Here is a 19,674-nt window from a genome sequence, read left to right on the forward strand (position 1 = left end):
AACACGCACTACAAAAAAAAAGGTCTCCTGCCACGCCCAAGAAACCGAAGCTATATGCAAAATAACCGTGGCGTAACGCTGAGGCCACTGTTTGGCCACGAAAATCCAACTGTGGGATATGCGGCCGTGGCCTAAAGTATAGTCCACGCTTTTTTGGTATATACCACGTTTTTTTGACAATCGTGGCTTTTATAGGTCACGGTTTAGGTAGTTTGATTAAGGCCGCGATTTATATTTGCCATGATTACAGAACTGTGGCCATATGATAAAGCCACGGTTTCAATTTAACATTTAACATACAGTTTTGGTTCAAGATATAGCCATGGTTTGGTTATGACCACATATTTAAAACCGTGGTTATGTGTTATGCATTCTAAACCATTTATCTTGCCACGGTTTATTTTGTATTATTACATAAATATGTCATTATATATATATATATATATATATATATATATATATATATATATATATATATATATATATATATATATATTATTAATATAAAATTAACAATAATATTCATCAATATAAAATTAACAATAATATTCATTAATATAAAATTAACAATAATATTGATGATTAGAATCTAATTAATTACAAGCAAATTAACATTAACGTCAAAAGTAAGTTTTTTTTGTAGTGCCACTAAAAAGTTGGGTACTAAGTTTTGATGTCATCCCAAATTCAAAACAACTATGGGATTCAAAACAAGAGCTAAATTAAACACAAGTTTCTCTCAAAGACATGTACAATCTGATTCTATCAATGATCCCATCAATGAACTAATTTCTGCCTCTTCCTGATTGGCCAAGAAGGGTAGAACAAGAATAACCTGATACTGAATTGATGCAGCAAGGGAATAGGAACCGGGGAAAGATATATAAGAATATAAAACTATTATTCAAATTCAACGGTAAAGTCAAAAATTTAAAATGACATTATTAAACTATGTAATCCTAAATAAACCATTATTAAACGCTACTTACAAGCTCCAAATTCTATACTATAAGTGCATTACAAACTAACACAATAATTACAAATATCATTTCATGACATATCTTTAGAACTACGATATATTTTCTTTATGAAACCACCTCCAGGATATACACACAAAACACCAATAAAATAGCAAGGTACACACCATAGCAAGGTACCATTTCAAAAAGTCTACATGAGCTCTTGAAGTGGTAATAAAGCTATAATATAATACTAATAGAAAAGCTACCAAAAATCTAACAGAACAACAATTCATAGTAAATCAATTTTTTTTAAGTACCCAACCATCTAAAAATCAAAACGTAGTCAACTTTTAGTAAGAGAACCAATTAGATAAATAACGCTTTCAATCATCATAAACCATCAATAGCCTCTTCTAAGGTCATAATCTGTTCATGGGCACACATTACTCTTTTGTGATAGACTCTTATGTGATCTAAATATTTAAGTCATCAATACAATCAGTTCATTCATTAGAGCTAGTAAATATATTGTACCAATGCATTATAGATGTAAATGTTCAGATATAACAATCTCATACCATAACAATCATATATGAAAAATGTGTTCATGGTTTCTATATAACATTTAGGCCATAAAATAATCTATATCTACCTTATTGGAGCAATTTCTTTGATTGTCTTCTATTCTTCAAGACTCAATTCTTCATCATTAATGTCTACACTTCATGGTTGGTGTCTACACTTGAACACAAAAAAAATATAATACTGAGTTACTATAGAAAACATGAAGGATGATATTTCGTGAAAATATCTTCCAACTATGTTTTTCATATGAAGTGGTCCCCTGTTCATATATAAGGCAAAGAGTAACAAGAAGGTAAAAATAATAAGAGAAAACAATTGCATTAAACATCAATGCATTTAGAAATCACACATGTCAAGAAGTTGAAAAGTAATGAAGAATGAAAACTGAAAGTAGAGTAGCTTGTCGAAAATAGTTACTTACCATACATGTGAATCATAGCGATTATCGCCCATAACATAAATATGGCCTTTTGGCACATGCTGCAAGGATCATAGAGCTAATGAGGAAGGAAAAATATGAATATTGAATAAACAAATAACAATAAAATTTATCATAATTGATAACATCAGTCTCACAGTTAATTTCGTTGTGTATGTCGGTGGATCTATCACAAAATTCTCCTCTTGAGGAACACCATTGACATAGAGTACTCCATGATGAACCTGCAAAATGTTGCACAACTGAACTTAGAAAAACCATAATGGTGTAATTAGAAATGATGGTTTTATTGAGTAAATGTAAATTTTAATTGACATTTACTGCCTCAATAGTGTCTCCTTCTTTCACAACAATTCTCTTGATAAAAATATGTGTGTTCTCTCCAGAATGCTACATAAGAAAAACCAATCATATAATTATAAGTAGTATGCTAAATATTCCATACGAGTAAAGTATGTACTAGCACAATATACCTGTGTTGGATCTCGAAATGTTACAATATCATGTATAGCAGGATTCTTTATGTAATATGAAGCTTGAGGAAATTAACAAGTAAAATATGAAAGGAGATGAAACTGATATGTACATTAAAGTCCATAGCATTAAAAAAACAAGTCCAATGGGTGAAAAATTAGTACCATGGTAACCCGTGCAAATGTTCCACTGAATTGTGAATTCCAGCTGATATTGCCAGGCCTATTAATAATTTTTTTCTTCTTTTCTTCCTCCATGATGGACCGGAGACTATCAAGAGAAGCTTGGGAGTCTTTTTCAACCTGGAAAAAAAAAAGAAACTCTACAAAATGTAAGTAACCAAACCAAACAAAACACAGCCAAGAATAATAATTAAGATATAACAGCACGCACAAGAGAGGTCAACAATTCATAATAAAAATGCTTCACAAAATGTATTAAATTAATTGGGATTGACAAAAAAACAGTTATGATAGCAAGCAACACAATAACTAAAAGTCGTGATAATAACATGAATATACGACATCCTAGTTTGACTTACACACCTAAAATCAAATAATAACACTGATATTAATGAACGAAGCTAACCTTGGACCATATTTTGAAGGGCTTCAATGGCCCGTGTATCTGATGTCACAAACAAAGTATTCCGAGTCATTACTTTTGACACCATTGTTTGGTCTGGCCACAAACCCTCGGCAATAACTCTAGTAGCAATATCCTAAACACCACACACATCCTTGCATTATACATGAAAACTACATCTCAAACTATATTATGCACTACACTCACCCAATAAACACACATTCACACAGAAAATTCACAAACCTTGTCAGTCATAGTTCCCGATAACAAAGCATTTGAATCAGGCAGCAAAACAGCATCAACGCACCGTGCTGCCATTCGCCGACACGCATCTGAAACTGATGTCCCCTCAGATATAGTGAGGGCTTTGGACATCCTAAGCTTCTTAACCATCCTTTCCCCTCCATCAGATCTAAATCATTCCATTAACAACAACAATTACACCAAAACAATTAACTAAACTTAATTCCAAACCTTTTTATTTCTGTGATAAAGCATAGAAATCTTGTCGGTGAATGGAAGCACATACTTGAAGCACTACTAATACTTGAAGCACATACTAATTCCATTTGTGGACAATAAAACAGAATGATAAAAGAGATAATAATCAAAATGTAACACTACCTTACAGAAACTGTGTCCTTCCACTTCTTCTATGGCTTCAAGACCAATACATATTCAGGAAAATCCATCCATGTCCATGGTGTTATGGATTACATAAGCAACATCATCTATATTATCCGTTTCATTACGCTTCTCCAGGCTGAATCTAACAACAAAATAAGCACAAGCTGATTTAAAATTGCTCAACAAATGTCTAGTGAGTGAAATAATTTAATGGATAATTCACATCAAGTTACCGGAAATATAGATGCAGCCATCAGAACAATATTGTGAAACACAATTAAACAATACAATTGTCAAACCATTCAATAAAATAATGAATTAATATTAATTAGTAAAGTTTAACACAAATTAACTGTTTTTGGATAGACTTTGCAATCCTCCTAAACTCTTCTTCATCATAGATTTGAGAAGCAAGGCTTCAAGCTTGTTCTACTTCCTTGGCTTGGTGGTAGCCAACAACACATACTAATCTTTCCGGGCTGGCTGAAAAGTAATGATAATCTTGTTGGCCAAACCTATGATACAGTCATAAACATAAACCAAGCTTTGTGTACAAAAATCAATAGAAATGCAAATACATCACACACAAAATGATCACATTATCAAAATCAAAATCTCACTATTTTCACTAAAAATAAAATCACATTTAACCTTTAGCTAATCTGTAAGAAGAGAAATTTTACAATTTCAAAAACCATTTTTACAAGTACCAATTTGTAACCTACATGATAGACGAAATCAAACAAAACAAGAAGTGAAGGTAACATATTGATAAAAACAGGGTATTGTTTTTACTATCCAGAGTACTTGAAGGAGTTGAGGTTTTAGAGATCATTTAGGTCTCTTATAAATTGAACGCTTTGAGTGTTGTTACCAAACTTTTTAAACCAAAAAGAGTTTTTCCTCTTCACAATCTCCCAAACAAGTGGTATAGGTAGTGTTGCCATCATCTTCTTCTTCTTCTTCTATGTGCAAACCTGAAATACATATCAAAATTAACATCAAATTGGTAGTTAAAGAGAACCTTAATAAACATACACTACAAAAACCTAATAGAACATTTGCCTATTGTGGAGAGAAATGAGATTTGAGAAGAAGAGTATGTAGTAGAAAGAAATGGGCTCCAAAACCCTAATTAAGCTTTAAGCTAGAGTGTAGGTATTGGGTTGAGATGTCTATTGCGTGATAGATTGTTTCTTGGACCCCTTTTCCGCATCACATGGATTACGAGTTTGTGGTCTATGTTTTGTGAAAGAAGATGCATTCATAAGGTTATATGACGGAAGCGGCGGCGGGAGGTTTTGGGAGGCGATATAGCTTTTGGTGGGAGACTAGGTTTTGCTGAGTTCGTGAAAGAGTGGTTGGAAAAAGGATGGAAGTCGAGCTCTTCTCCTTCAAGTTTCAATGAAAAACTTGAGCCATATCGTTAGGTTTTTGAGAGCTTTAGTGTGAGAGGACATTGAGAGATTCTTTTTGGCACCACTTTGTTAGGGTTTTTTCTTCTCCTATGAATGAAATGAAATCTCAATTTTTTTTTCTTTTTTTAATCTAATCTAAAAAAAATTAGAAAAGAAAATAATTAAAGCGAGGGAAAGCTAAAAAAAGAGGGAAATTCTGGCGGGGTATATTTTTGGGCTAGGGCCACAGTTTGAAGTGAAAATTATAATGTCGCGGTTTTATTATTGCGGCTTAAACTATCCGCAGTTTATTAACCTTGACAAATGATGAAAAAGCCACAGTTTCACACTCCGGATTCAATATTTCTAAACATATGTCTACGATTTGAAAACCCTGGTCAAAGCTTGTATGTGGCCACAGTTTTTGAGTTGTGGAAAAATTTACTGTGGCCGTAGACCTTTTTTCTTGTAGTGATGTGATTTGGGTGATTAGCACCATTGTTTTGGTGTGTTTTGTAACACCCGTATAATTTTAATTTTTAATTTAATTTGAATATTAGATTAATAATTATTATTATTATGGATTTTATGAAAATAAGAGGAAAATGATGGTTAATGGCATTTGGGCCATGTGTGAAATTAGTAAGAAGAGGGGGTGTGGTGCAGTAAAGCCCTTACTAATTTAATATTATTTTTCATAAAATAATCAGAATTGGGAATTGGGAAAGAAAGAACGTGAAAGAAGAGAATTGGGAACAAGGAACGTGAAGGAGAACTGTAGAGGGAGAGACCAAGAACCAAGACTTTTATCTGAGGTAAGGGGAGACTCTCCGTTTAATCTCTTTTATCGTATTATAGGTGATAGTATGGATTAGGAGTATGATTGGATCCATTGATTCTATATTCTGAATTTTCATCTGTGTTCATCATTGAAATTGAACTGTTAATCCCTAATAACTGATAGATTTAGGGTATGATGAATGAAATTGATTATGGGATCATATACTATGGTTATGGACGAATTCGTATGCTGTTTAGATGCAATTTTTCTGGTTTTTAGACTCAAAATCGTGGACTGGTATGAGTAAAAACGAATGGGTTTTGGACTGTTACGAATTCTGCAGGTTCTGGGCATTTTCTGGTGTTTCGCGTATGAAACAGTGCCATACGCGTATGGGATGAGGTCATACGCGTATGGGGGACACTCCCAATGGGCTATACGCGTATGATACGCAGTTGCCCTGTCCCAAATACCACGTACTGGTGTTTTGCGTATGAGAGCGTATGAGGATGCTCATACGCGTATGGGAGTTTTGAAAGAGGAAAATTATTCTGGTGATACGCGTATGGCAAGACTGATACGCGTATGAGTTGGTTTCTAGACCATTTTGAGTTCTGGTGAAATGCGTATGATACGCGTATGGGACATAGTGATACGCGTATGGGTGCGTATGGGCATCATGATACGCGTATGGACGCTGTGTGTGCAAATTTCTGTTTTTGTGATTTTTCTGGAAAGTTCAATGATGTGTAACTTTCGATTGGTATGCCTGTTTGTATACTGTTTGGTACTGTGTAAACCTGGTGATGTGATTCTGTGGTTTACTGATGTTTTAATCGTATTTGAATGATGTGAATATATATATATATATATATATATATGAACATGCTTGATAACGATGATGATGATGATGAAATGAGTATAGATGATGCTACTCATAGTATGATGATGAAGTATGTTATATATATATGTTGCATGCATTCATAAACATGGGCTGAATCCTAGATGATGAGAGGATTCAGTGAGGGGCAGAATTCCCATTGTGTGGAATTGGTGCTGGCAGGGCCGTATCTGGATGATGATAGATCGGTCGGTGGATGATTTCCACTGGTGATGATTGGTACCACATGCATAGTGTCAGTTTCATACATGTGCATGATTCGTTTATAGCATGATGATATATGTTACATGTTGACTGTCTGTTTATCTGTGGATGTATAAATGATTGAATTGTCTGAATATGAAACAATTGGGTGAATGATATAACTATGATATGTTATTATTTATGATGCAATAACATTGGTTAACTGTGATGAGACTCACCCTTACTTGTTGTCATTTTCAGATTGAGGATAGCGGCGCGACTTGGTGAGGATTAGCTCATAAGTCGGTTTCTAGTTATAGTGTCGGTGTCATGCTCTGGTAGATGTAACACTGGGAACACGTTTGTTTTGAGTTGATTATAACTCTAATTGGTTTTGTTGGTTGAGTCGGATACATTAATGATGAATGTTGACTCTATGTTTTTGATTCCGCTGTGTAAAACATGATTTTATTTAATGAGTTATAATTTCAGTTGTTTCAGTGAATGCATGATATGTACCGACGTGTGTTTTCTTCATTTTATGAATTTGTGATGCCTCTCTACATGTTTACTCTGATTAATAATTATTTAATTGCCGCGGTTATTAGAGGGGTGTTACAATAGTGGTATCAGAGCATAGTCGATCGTTGTGATCAGAGTCTTAGTGTCAGTCTTTCCGTGTATGCGACTAATACGAGTTATTTGTCGATACTTTTATTCTGACTGGATTGTTTGTGTTAAGCAGAACGATGGCTGGAAGAGGAGGAAGAAACGACGATGCTATCGCTGAGGCTCTGGGCATGATTGCTGGTGTGCTGGGAGGGAATGCCAATGGAGCTGCGATTAGTGCCGACAGACAACTGAACAGTTTCCAGAGGAACAATCCTCCATTGTTCAAGGGCATGCATGATCCCGAGGGTGCTCAAAAATGGCTGAAGGAGATCGAGAGGATTTTCAGAGTCATTGACTGTACTGAGGATCTCAAGGTGAGATATGGCACCCACATGTTATCTGAAGAAGCTGATGACTGGTGGATGTCAACCAGAACTGAGCTGGATGCTAGTAGTACAGCAATTACCTGGACTGTATTCAGGAGGGAATTTCTGAGGAGATATTTTCCTGAAGATGTCAGGGGAAGAAAGGAAGTTGAATTTCTGGCGCTGGTTCAAGGTAATATGTCAGTACCGGAGTATGCTGCCAAGTTTGTGGAACTGGCAAGGTACGATGTGCATTTACAATGATGACGAAGCCAGTGAGTTCTCGAAATGTGTCAAATTTGAGAATGATCTTCGTGATGAGATCAAGCAGGGTATCAGGTACCAGAGAATCCGGAGGTTTGTTGATCTGGTAGATTGTAGCAGGATTTTTGAGGAAGATAACATCAAGCTGAGGTCATCTCACTCTCGCGAGTTGGTTGACAGAAAAGGAAAGAAACATATCGATCGAGGTAAGCCATATGGTAGAGGTAAACCTGTTGATTGGAAGAAACCCAGTGGGGGAGATTCCAGTGCTCGTATCAGGTGTTACAATTGTGGTGAGATGGGACATCATAGGAATGAATGCAAGGTTGATCAGAAGAAGTGTTACAAGTGTGACCAAGTGGGTCATATTGCTGCTGACTGCAAGAAGAGGGTTGTGACTTGCTACAACTGTGGTGAAGAGGGTCACATCAGTCCTAATTGTCCTAAGCCGAAGAAGAACCAATCGGGAGGAAAGGTTTTTGCTTTGACTGGATCTGCGACTACTCCGGAAGACAAGTTGATTAAAGGTACTTGTTTCATTCATGGCACACCTTTAGTTGCAATTATTGATACTGGAGCAACTCACTCTTTTATTTCTTTGGATTGTGCTGAGAGGTTAAATCTTGAGATATCTGATATAAATGGAAGTATGGTTATTGACACTCCTGCGTCGGGTTCAGTAACTACTTCGTCTGCATGCTTGAATTGTCCGGTTGACATTTTTGGTAGAGAATTCGGGATGGACTTAGTGTGCCTTCCGTTGAAACAACTTGATGTAATCCTAGGAATGAACTGGTTGGAATTCAACCGTGTTCATATCAACTGTTTTGCGAAGACGGTGAGTTTTCCTGAAGAGGTTAGTTCTGATAGTCTGGAAATGACGGCTAGACAGGTGAATGAAGCTATCGGAGATGGTGCAACAGTGTTTATGTTGTTCGCATTGATGAATATAAAAGAGAAAGTGGCGAGTGGCGAATTGCCTGTGGTGTGTGAATTTCCAGAAGTTTTTCCAGAGGATGTGAATGAATTGCCACCGGAAAGAGAAGTGGAGTTTTCTATTGATTTGGTTCCAGGAACTAGTCCAGTGTCAATGACGCCGTATCGTATGTCGCCGTCTGAATTGGCTGAACTGAAGAAGCAGTTAGAGGAATTGCTTGAGAAGAAGTTTATTCGTCCTAGTGTTTCGCCGTGGGGTGCGCCTGTGTTGCTAGTAAAGAAGAAAGAGGGTTCAATGAGGCTGTGTGTAGATTACAGACAATTGAACAAGGTCACTATCAAGAATCGGTATCCATTGCCGAGGATTGATGATTTGATGGACCAGTTGGTTGGAGCACGTGTGTTTAGTAAGATTGATCTGAGGTCTGGGTATCATCAGATACGTGTGAAAGATGACGATATTCAGAAGACTGCTTTTAGAACGAGGTATGGACATTACGAGTATTCTGTGATGCCGTTTGGAGTTACTAATGCACCTGGTGTTTTTATGGAATATATGAACAGGATCTTTCATCCTTATCTCGATAAGTTCGTGGTGGTGTTTATAGATGATATGCTGATATATTCTAAGAATGAGGAGGAACATGCAGAGCATCTCAGAACTGTGTTAGAATTGTTGAAAGAGAAGCGACTTTTTGCCAAACTGTCGAAGTGTGAATTTTGGTTAGAAGAAGTCAGTTTTCTTGGACATGTGATTTCTAAGGATGGTATTGCTGTTGATCCTACAAAGATAGAAGCTGTGTCTCAGTGGGAAGCTCCGAAGTCAGTATCTGAGATTCGTAGTTTTCTTGGCCTTGCAGGTTACTACAGAAAGTTCATTGAGGGATTTTCGAAGTTAGCATTGCCGTTAACTAAACTAACCAGGAAGGGACAAGCCTTTATTTGGGATGCAAAGTGTGAAGAAGGATTCCAAGAGCTTAAGAGGAGATTGACTAGTGCTCCTATTTTGATTTTGCCGAATCCGACAGAATCATTTGTGGTTTATTGTGACGCATCACTGATGGGTTTAGGTGGTGTATTGATGCAGAATCAACAGGTGGTCGCTTATGCGTTGAGACAACTCAAAGTGCATGAGAGGAATTATCCGACTCATGATTTGGAGTTGGCAGCTGTGGTTTTTGTTTTGAAGTTGTGGCGACACTATTTGTATGGTTCGAGATTTGAGGTGTTCAGTGATCACAAAAGCCTGAAGTATCTCTTTGATCAAAAAGAGCTGAATATGAGGCAGAGAAGGTTGTTAGAATTCCTGAAGGATTATGATTTTGGTCTGAATTACCATCCGGGTAAGGCAAACGTCGTGGCTGATGCATTGAGTAGGAAGACTTTGCATATGTCTATGTTAATGGTGAAGGAATTGGATTTGATTGAACAATTCAGAGACTTGAGTTTAGTGTGTGAAGGTACTCCTACTAGTGTTAAATTGGGTATGCTGAAGCTGACTAGTGGTATTCTCGAAGAAATAAGAGAAGGTCAGAAAGCCGATGTTGAATTGATTGATAAGTTGACTTTGATTAATCAAGGCAAGAGTAGTGAATTCAGAGTCGACGAGAATGGTATACTGAGGTTTGGTGACCGAGTTTGTGTTCCTGATGTTGATGAACTCCGAAAGCGTATTTTGGAAGAAGGACACCGTAGTGGATTGAGTATTCATCCTGGTGCTACCAAGATGTATCATGATTTGAAAAAGTTGTTTTGGTGGCCTGGAATGAAGAAGGAAATTGCTGAGTTTGTGTATTCTTGTTTGACTTGCCAGAAGTCAAAGATCGAGCATCAGAAACCATCTGGGTTGATGCAACCGATGTTTATTCCTGAGTGGAAGTGGGACAGCATCTCAATGGATTTTGTGTCGGGTTTGCCGAGAACTATCAGAAATTGTGAAGCTATCTGGGTCGTGGTAGACAGGTTGACGAAGTCTGCACATTTTATACCGGTGAGAATGGATTATCCGATGGAGAAGCTGGATCAATTGTATATTGAGAAGATAGTGAGTCTGCATGGTATTCCTTCAAGTATCGTGTCAGACAGAGATCCGAGGTTTACGTCTAAGTTCTGGGAAGGTTTGCAGAAAGCTTTAGGTACTAAGCTAAGATTGAGTTCTGCTTATCATCCGCAGACTGATGGACAGACTGAGAGAACGATTCAGTCATTAGAGGATTTGTTGCGGGCTTGTGTGTTGGAAAAAGGAGGTACTTGGGATAGTTATCTGCCTTTGATTGAGTTTACCTACAACAACAGTTATCATTCGAGTATCGGTATGGCTCCGTTTGAGGCTTTGTATGGTAGGAGATGTAGGACGCCGTTGTGTTGGTACGAATCTGGTGAGAGTGCTGTGATTGGTCCAGAAATTGTACAACAGACTACAGAGAAGATTAAAATGATTCAGGAGAAGATGAAGGCTTCTCAGAGTCGTCAGAAGAGTTATCACGACAAGAGGAGGAAAACACTTGAGTTTCAAGAGGGAGATCATGTGTTTATGAGAGTTACTCCTATGACAGGGATTGGTCGGGCATTGAAGTCGAAGAAGTTGACTCCGCGTTTTATCGGACCATTCCAAATTTCTGAAAGAGTAGGAGAAGTGGCTTATCGTATCGCTTTACCGCCGATGCTTGCAAATTTGCATGATGTATTTCATGTGTCTCAGTTGAGGAAATACATTTCAGATCCGTCCCATGTGATCCAAGTAGATGATATACAGGTGAAAGATAACTTGACGGTTGAGACTTTACCTGTGAGGATTGAGGATCGAAGGCTGAAGCAATTGCGTGGCAAGGAAATAGCTTTGGTCAGAGTAGCTTGGGGAGGACCTGCTGAGGGGAATGTTAACTGGGAGCTAGAGGGTCAGATGAAGGATTCTTATCCAGAACTTTTTACCTGAGGTATGTTTTCGAGGACGAAAACTCTTTTAGTGGGGGAGAGTTGTAACACCCGTATAATTTTAATTTTTAATTTAATTTGAATATTAGATTAATAATTATTATTATTATGGATTTTATGAAAATAAGAGGAAAATGATGGTTAATGGCATTTGGGCCATGTGTGAAATTAGTAAGAAGAGGGGGTGTGGTGCAGTAAAGCCCTTACTAATTTAATATTATTTTTCATAAAATAATCAGAATTGGGAATTGGGAAAGAAAGAACGTGAAAGAACAGAATTGGGAACAAGGAACGTGAAGGAGAACTGTAGAGGGAGAGACCAAGAACCAAGACTTTTATCTGAGGTAAGGGGAGACTCTCCGTTTAATCTCTTTTATCGTATTATAGGTGATAGTATGGATTAGGAGTATGATTGGATCCATTGATTCTATATTCTGAATTTTCATCTGTGTTCATCATTGAAATTGAACTGTTAATCCCTAGTAACTGATAGATTTAGGGTATGATGAATGAAATTGATTATGGGATCATATACTATGGTTATGGACGAATTCGTATGCTGTTTAGATGCAATTTTTCTGGTTTTTAGACTCAAAATCGTGGACTGGTATGAGTAAAAACGAATGGGTTTTGGACTGTTACGAATTCTGCAGGTTCTGGGCATTTTCTGGTGTTTCGCGTATGAAACAGTGCCATACGCGTATGGGATGAGGTCATACGCGTATGGGGGACACTCCCAATGGGCTATACGCGTATGATACGCAGTTGCACTGTCCCAAATACCACGTACTGGTGTTTTGCGTATGATAGCGTATGAGGATGCTCATACGCGTATGGGAGTTTTGAAAGAGGAAAATTATTCTGGTGATACGCGTATGGCAAGACTGATACGCGTATGAGTTGGTTTCTAGACCATTTTGAGTTCTGGTGAAATGCGTATGATACGCGTATGGGACATAGTGATACGCGTATGGGTGCGTATGGGCATCATGATACGCGTATGGACGCTGTGTGTGCAAATTTCTGTTTTTGTGATTTTTCTGGAAAGTTCAATGATGTGTAACTTTCGATTGGTATGCCTGTTTGTATACTGTTTGGTACTGTGTAAACCTGGTGATGTGATTCTGTGGTTTACTGATGTTTTAATCGTATTTGAATGATGTGAATATATATATGAACATGCTTGATAACGATGATGATGATGATGAAATGAGTATAGATGATGCTACTCATAGTATGATGATGAAGTATGTTATATATATGTTGCATGCATTCATAAACATGGGCTGAATCCTAGATGATGAGAGGATTCAGTGAGGGGCAGAATTCCCATTGTGTGGAATTGGTGCTGGCAGGGCCGTATCTGGATGATGATAGATCGGTCGGTGGATGATTTCCACTGGTGATGATTGGTACCACATGCATAGTGTCAGTTTCATACATGTGCATGATTTGTTTATAGCATGATGATATATGTTACATGTTGACTGTCTGTTTATCTATGGATGTATAAATGATTGAATTGTCTGAATATGAAACAATTGGGTGAATGATATAACTATGATATGTTATTATTTATGATGCAATAACATTGGTTAACTGTGATGAGACTCACCCTTACTTGTTGTCATTTTTAGATTGAGGATAGCGGCGCGACTTGGTGAGGATTAACTCATAAGTCGGTTTCTAGTTATAGTGTCGGTGTCATGCTCTGGTAGATGTAAAACTGGGAACACGTTTGTTTTGAGTTGATTATAACTCTAATTGGTTTTGTTGGTTGAGTCGGATACATTAATGATGAATGTTGACTCTATGTTTTTGATTCCGCTGTGTAAAACATGATTTTATTTAATGAGTTATAATTTCAGTTGTTTCAGTGAATGCATGATATGTACCGACGTGTGTTTTCTTCATTTTATGAATTTGTGATGCCTCTCTACATGTTTACTCTGATTAATAATTATTTAATTGCCGCGGTTATTAGAGGGGTGTTACATGTTTGATGCATTCGTGTTCATCTCTTTGCTTGCTTTGTTTTAAATATTTTGGTTCATGTTTGCCTGTGTAATTCACATGTTTGAATGCTATGAATGAGTGTGAACATCCTGCTATGCTTTGTGTGGATTTTAATGAGGTTTTAGTTAGTTAGGGTTTTGAGGTTGCATTCGGTTCTGATGATAGAAGAGGAATCATTAAAAACTAGGCTCATATTTGGATTCTATGTGCGGAACCGAGTCAGGAAGTACCATTCTTGTGGCTTTCTGGGCATATTCGCAGATCTCCATGGAGTGTGTGATCGGAGAAGATGACTGGAGCTTAGCTTCGGCGTCTGTTATGGAGTTTGAGTGGTTGACCCCGGCCGGTTTAGGTGGCGCGTTTTAATTGGTTAATTTTCCTATTCTTTCTCCAATTTATGCATCATTCATATGATTAATGTATGGGGTGTGTGAGTATGATTGGCCCAGGTTGAGTTTTTGTCTTTAGTCACTTAAACTTTACCTGACCAATTGATACGTACATGTGTGATGTTTCTATGCCACGTCTTGAATAAATACCATATGATAATAAATAACCACATGTTGATTGCAATAAATCATAAAAAAGGATGTGAAATAAAAATAAAGATTTGTGAATCACTCTGCTGGGCCTAAGCGCTATTTCCACCCCTTTATTTTGGCCCAGTGCGCCTGGTAGCTGGATTTCTATGCATAATGATTTCTTTTTACACCCCCTGGCAGGCAGAATTTAGGATTTGTTTAAATTGTTTCTTTTCTAATTTTTAATCAATAATTCAATTTCCATTGAAATAAAAATGAAAAAAATATAGTTTCTAACCAATTAGGATTTTAGGAATATATAGTTTTTTTTTGGAATTTTTAATTGTTGTTTTTTTCTTTAATTTTTTGATTGGTTAATCATAATAAAAATACTTAGTTTTTTAGTTTTAATTCATAAAAATATACAATGCTTGTGAATATTTTCCTTTTAGTCTAGGCTTTATTTCTTTTATTTTGTGAATATTTTTCTCATATCTTGTGAAATACCTAAAATACCCCTAGTCGTTAAAGTTGACTTTGGTCAACTTAAATGACTTTTTCCCATCTTTTTTGCTTCGTTAATTTCCCTTAGATTTTAGTTTAGTTCTTAATCAGGATTTAGACTTTTAACAATAACAATTAGGCTAGTGAATTAGTTTAGTCTCCCCCTTTCTCATTTCTTTTTCTTTTTCAACATTAAAAAACCTAATAAATACCGACGAAGAGCACACTACTATTTTTCATAGTGAGAAAGAAATGATTGGGGCGTAGGCCCCGGTGTATTTCTTTTCTACTTAGTGGAAAAGAAATGATTGAGGTGTAGACCTTAGTGTGTTTCCTAAACGCTACTTAGAGAAATGATTGAGGTGTAGACCTTGGTGTATTTCTCTAAATACTTAAACTTTTTTAGTATGGTCCAAGTCACAAATAAATTTCCCTTAAAAAACACCCAACCAAAAACACTCAAAATACCTAATAAATGTTCAGACTTAAAACAAAGTAAGTAAGTGATGTGAATCCTTGTAGTGGGTTTTGTTCATCATGGAATTACATCAAAAAACACAAACCCATGTTTCTTCTTTTCTAAGAACAAGTTAAGTCCATTCAATACTTAGGCGTGTAAGTCTCCCAAGGTCGAGCATCGTGGATTGTGACCTTAACCTCTGTTCAACTAAAAAACACAAAAACAAACAGAAACATGTGAGCTGAACTACGACGCTCTGATTCCTGAAAAGGATACGTAGGCATTAGGTCACGGGGCCTAAGCGAGCACAATTGTAAATAATTTCTTCTTTTCCCTGTATTTCTTTTTTCATGCATTCACATTTAGACTTTAGACATTAGACAAACCCTTTAGATAGAAACAAACATAAGTGGATACTGTCGAGTACGATGGGCGTGAGGGGTGCTAGTACCTTCCCTTTGCGTAACCGACTCCCGTACCCAGTTCTCTGGTCGTAAGACCTTGTTATTATTCTTTGCTAGGTTTTCTGATATTCCTTTCCCTCGATGGGATAAATATTCTAGTGGCGACTCTGGTCATTTTTCGCGAGCGTGCGATAAGTGGCAGTGAGAAATTCTCGATGGGCTGCTTTTAATTGGGGCCCTTATCGCATGGTGCTTGTGTCAGTACCATCTAGCTCAGAAGTAGTTGTTCCCATCAGGTTCTTATAAAAATCTATTACCTCTTTTTCCAACTCCTGTTGAGTATTGACATGGGATCCATCCTCTTTCAGCAAACTTATCATACTTTTGTTTTTATGTCTCATTTTAATAGCAGCATGAAAATATATATTGTTATCACCACTTAATCTCAACTAAGTGATTTTTTCTCTTTGTTTCAACAACTTAAACTCAATTTCCTGCCACTTTATCAATTCTTCGGAGCAAATATGGACCCTTTCTATCTTGTCAACATTCATTCTATCAATCATCAAACGATTATGTCCCTACAAGAGATCCTCTCTGGATTTGATAATATTGTTGTTCACATCTGATATCGGCTTACTCAGCTTCTTGATGAAAGGCTGTAATCTTTGAAGCTTTTTCCAAACAATAAACATAGGTCTTCCGTTTAGTGGAATATTCCAACTGTTTCTCACCACTTCATGGAGTTGGTCCAAATCAACAGTGCTATTTATGAATTTAAAGTTGTTAGTTCTAGTTTAGTTGAGCTCTGGTTCCTTTAATAGAAGCATGGAATGATCAGACACATTCGGTGACATATTAGTTAGGGTGGCATTAACATGTTCCTGCATCCAATCACTATTTCCCAAAACTCTATCTATCCTAGAATAGATAGCATTATCCCCTTTCTTATTTGACCGAGTAAATTAATCCCCATTACTCTCCATTTCATATAGTTCAGTGTTGCTCATCATGGTAACAAAATCAATGTATTCCTTTTCCGTCACCGTATTACCTCCGATTTTGTCTTCTATATTCACAACATTGTTAAAATCCCTAATGAGTATCCACGGACCTTGTTGTTAAGAATATATATTACTAATATCTTGCCAGAGTTTCTTTCTACACTATAATTGGTTGTGGGAAAAATATTGTAGTCAACCAATACAGAAAATTACCAGTGCTATCCAACACCTTACAATGAATAAACTTGTCAGTGCTACCAACATGCTCAATATTCATTCTATTTTCATCCTAACACACCCATAATCTACCATTTTCATGTATATCATAATTATCCAAGAAATTAACTCTGAGTTTCATCCTCTCTCTAATAACACAAGCCTTGTTCTTCTTCACTATAGTCTCAATCAACACAATTATTACAGGGTTAAGATTTCGGAGACGGGAGCTAATCTCCCTAGTCTTACCCGCTTTTTTTAGCCCCCTCACATTCCATGAAATTATCATGGAACATCTTCAAGGAACACAAAGGAAGATCCACCCCCAATTGTTCCAAAACCATTTCCATATTTAACTTGTGATGTATTACTCATTAGAGACTTACCACTTTCATAGATTCTTGCATTATCCTTTCCTCTTTTCCTGACTGTAGTCTATGCTTGATTTGTAGAGTCATCAGATCTAGAATTCCCTAGCATTTGATTTTGTGGAGGAGATGGATTTAGTGCTCTCTCTTGTGTTTTCCTTTGGGTCCTGAATGATCTTAGCATTGATTTCCACCTCCTGTTGTTTTTGTTGTGTCCTTCTCTTTTGGTATCAATTGCTTTGTATGTTGCTTTTGTTGCTTTCCTCCATAAGTGTGGCCGATCTTCTGAAATTTTATGCAGTATGGTGGTCTCCACTCGTACTCCACAGATTGTTGCATCTTCTCTCCTGTCTTGTCTTTGATTGTAATTTCTTTCACTATCTCTTGTGTGATTTCTATCTCAACCAAGATTCTAGCATAAGAGATACGATACCGATTTTCGGTGCATTCATCTGTCATCAATTGTGTACCTAATGCCCTACCTATTTTACTTAAGCTCTTGGAACCCCATAAGTAAATTGGTAGTTGAGGTAGTTTGACCAAAATCAGGATAGTAAGCAGCATGTCTCTCTTCAAATTGAAGTCTGGTTTCCATTTAGATAACAATATTGGCATATTTCTTATTGTATATGGTCCTTTCCTCAATACAGCATCCCTATCTTGGTAAGAATGGAATCTCAATACAAAATAACCTTCGTCATTGTAGTATATGTCAGGTAGTTTTTCAAAATTCTAGTTTTTCATTATAAATTGTTTGACAACATTCATGCTTAAATCACCTCCAAACACATACATGATTAACGTCGTATCCCAGAATTTTACCTCATTCACGATGTCAGCTTCATCACTCTCGACTTCAATGACTCCGTCAACAAGCTTGGGTGTGATAAACTTAATTGCCATTTCGTTCCCTGGATTCTGATTACCACTTATTACATCAATCCAAAGCTTCCTTGGTTCAAGGGATCCATCTTGTAATTCTAGGGTTTCTGGTGCTTTCCTTTTATCGTCCTTCATATTATTTATGGTTGTCTCCTTTGATGCTTTTTCATTTTCTTCCAGCTTTTTGCTCAATGATTTGTTTGCTACGTTGTGCTTATCATTTTCTATGGTTTGGGATTCCGACGGCGTCGACACCACCCCTTTTGGTGGTCGTCCTCGCCCTTTTGCAATTTTTATATTGTTTAGTAATTATTATAATTATAAATATTGTTATTACTTTTAATTAGTGGTTAAGTTTTAAATTTAATTCTACTATTATTCATTATTTATTTCTAACCATTATTATTGTTAATTAATATTGTTATTTATTTTTATCATTTTTTTATTTTATTAATTGTTGGAAGTTGACTAATAGTCAACTAGGGTTTCAACCATTTATACCCAAAATGGCGCATCACCATCATCATCCTCACCAACCCTAAATTTAAGTCCAAGTCCAACTCACAAGATCAAACGAACCAAATATTGAAAAAGAAAGAAAATATTTTATTGAATGAATGATTATAATACAAAGTTTGTCCATGTACAAAATCAATCTCTAAGTCTAAAAAAAATCAAATCTCCTATTTCCTAAAATTAAATCCGAAATCAATTTACATTAATGTAATTTGTAACAACAAAATAACATAAATCTACTTCCTAAATCAATCTAACCCTAATACTATAAAACCTAAAATCAAACTAAGAGAAAGGGACGAAAAAAATATGAGAAGAAACCCTTGCTGCTGGGAATCCCTACCCAACACCAAAGCTCTTCTTCATCCGTAAAGGAGTTGGGGTTTCACAATTGAAATTACAAAATCCCTTGAGCTAAGCCTTCTGATACCTGCAAAAATACCAAAAAGATAGAGAATCAGAAGGAGATCGGAGAGAAAGCGAAAGAGATTTGTTACGAAAAGTTTCATAGCCAAAAGAGTTAAACCTAAATCACTTAGCTTAGGGTTTTAAGTTGTTATCGTGATGCTTGCATGATTGGTATTTGGTTGTTGCGTTTTTGGAAAAATATGGGTTTTTATGGTTAGAGTTCTTCCTTCATAAGGTTAGGGTTCATGGGGATCTTCATCTGTGATGGCGGCCTCAATGGCCGCCCACAGTTCGTCAGGTTTATGTTTAGGGTTCGTCCGGTTTAGGTTT

The 19,674-nt window shown here is 36.6% G+C and overlaps 2 protein-coding genes across 2 annotated transcripts; both read right to left on the minus strand.

Annotated features, from left to right (window-relative positions):
• Positions 1 to 1,518: 1,518 nt before the first annotated feature.
• Positions 1,519 to 17,520, minus strand: LOC131618643 (uncharacterized). Its single transcript, XM_058889821.1, has 9 exons — positions 17,420 to 17,520; positions 3,289 to 3,457; positions 3,122 to 3,181; positions 2,625 to 2,649; positions 2,460 to 2,521; positions 2,302 to 2,376; positions 2,124 to 2,210; positions 1,969 to 2,027; positions 1,519 to 1,806 (listed from the first exon to the last, which is right to left on the minus strand). The coding sequence occupies exons 1-9, from the start codon at positions 17,518 to 17,520 to the stop codon at positions 1,686 to 1,688; spliced, it is 759 nt and encodes a 252-aa protein (XP_058745804.1). The 3' UTR covers positions 1,519 to 1,685.
• A 195-nt stretch (positions 17,521 to 17,715) lies between these two features.
• Positions 17,716 to 18,555, minus strand: LOC131618644 (uncharacterized). The gene is made up of 2 exons (XM_058889822.1): positions 18,361 to 18,555; positions 17,716 to 18,270 (listed from the first exon to the last, which is right to left on the minus strand). The coding sequence occupies exons 1-2, from the start codon at positions 18,553 to 18,555 to the stop codon at positions 17,716 to 17,718; spliced, it is 750 nt and encodes a 249-aa protein (XP_058745805.1).
• Positions 18,556 to 19,674: the final 1,119 nt, after the last annotated feature.

This window comes from Vicia villosa, linkage group LG7 (genome assembly GCF_029867415.1).
Source record: "Vicia villosa cultivar HV-30 ecotype Madison, WI linkage group LG7, Vvil1.0, whole genome shotgun sequence".
In the NCBI taxonomy this organism is placed as follows: Eukaryota; Viridiplantae; Streptophyta; class Magnoliopsida; order Fabales; family Fabaceae; genus Vicia; species Vicia villosa.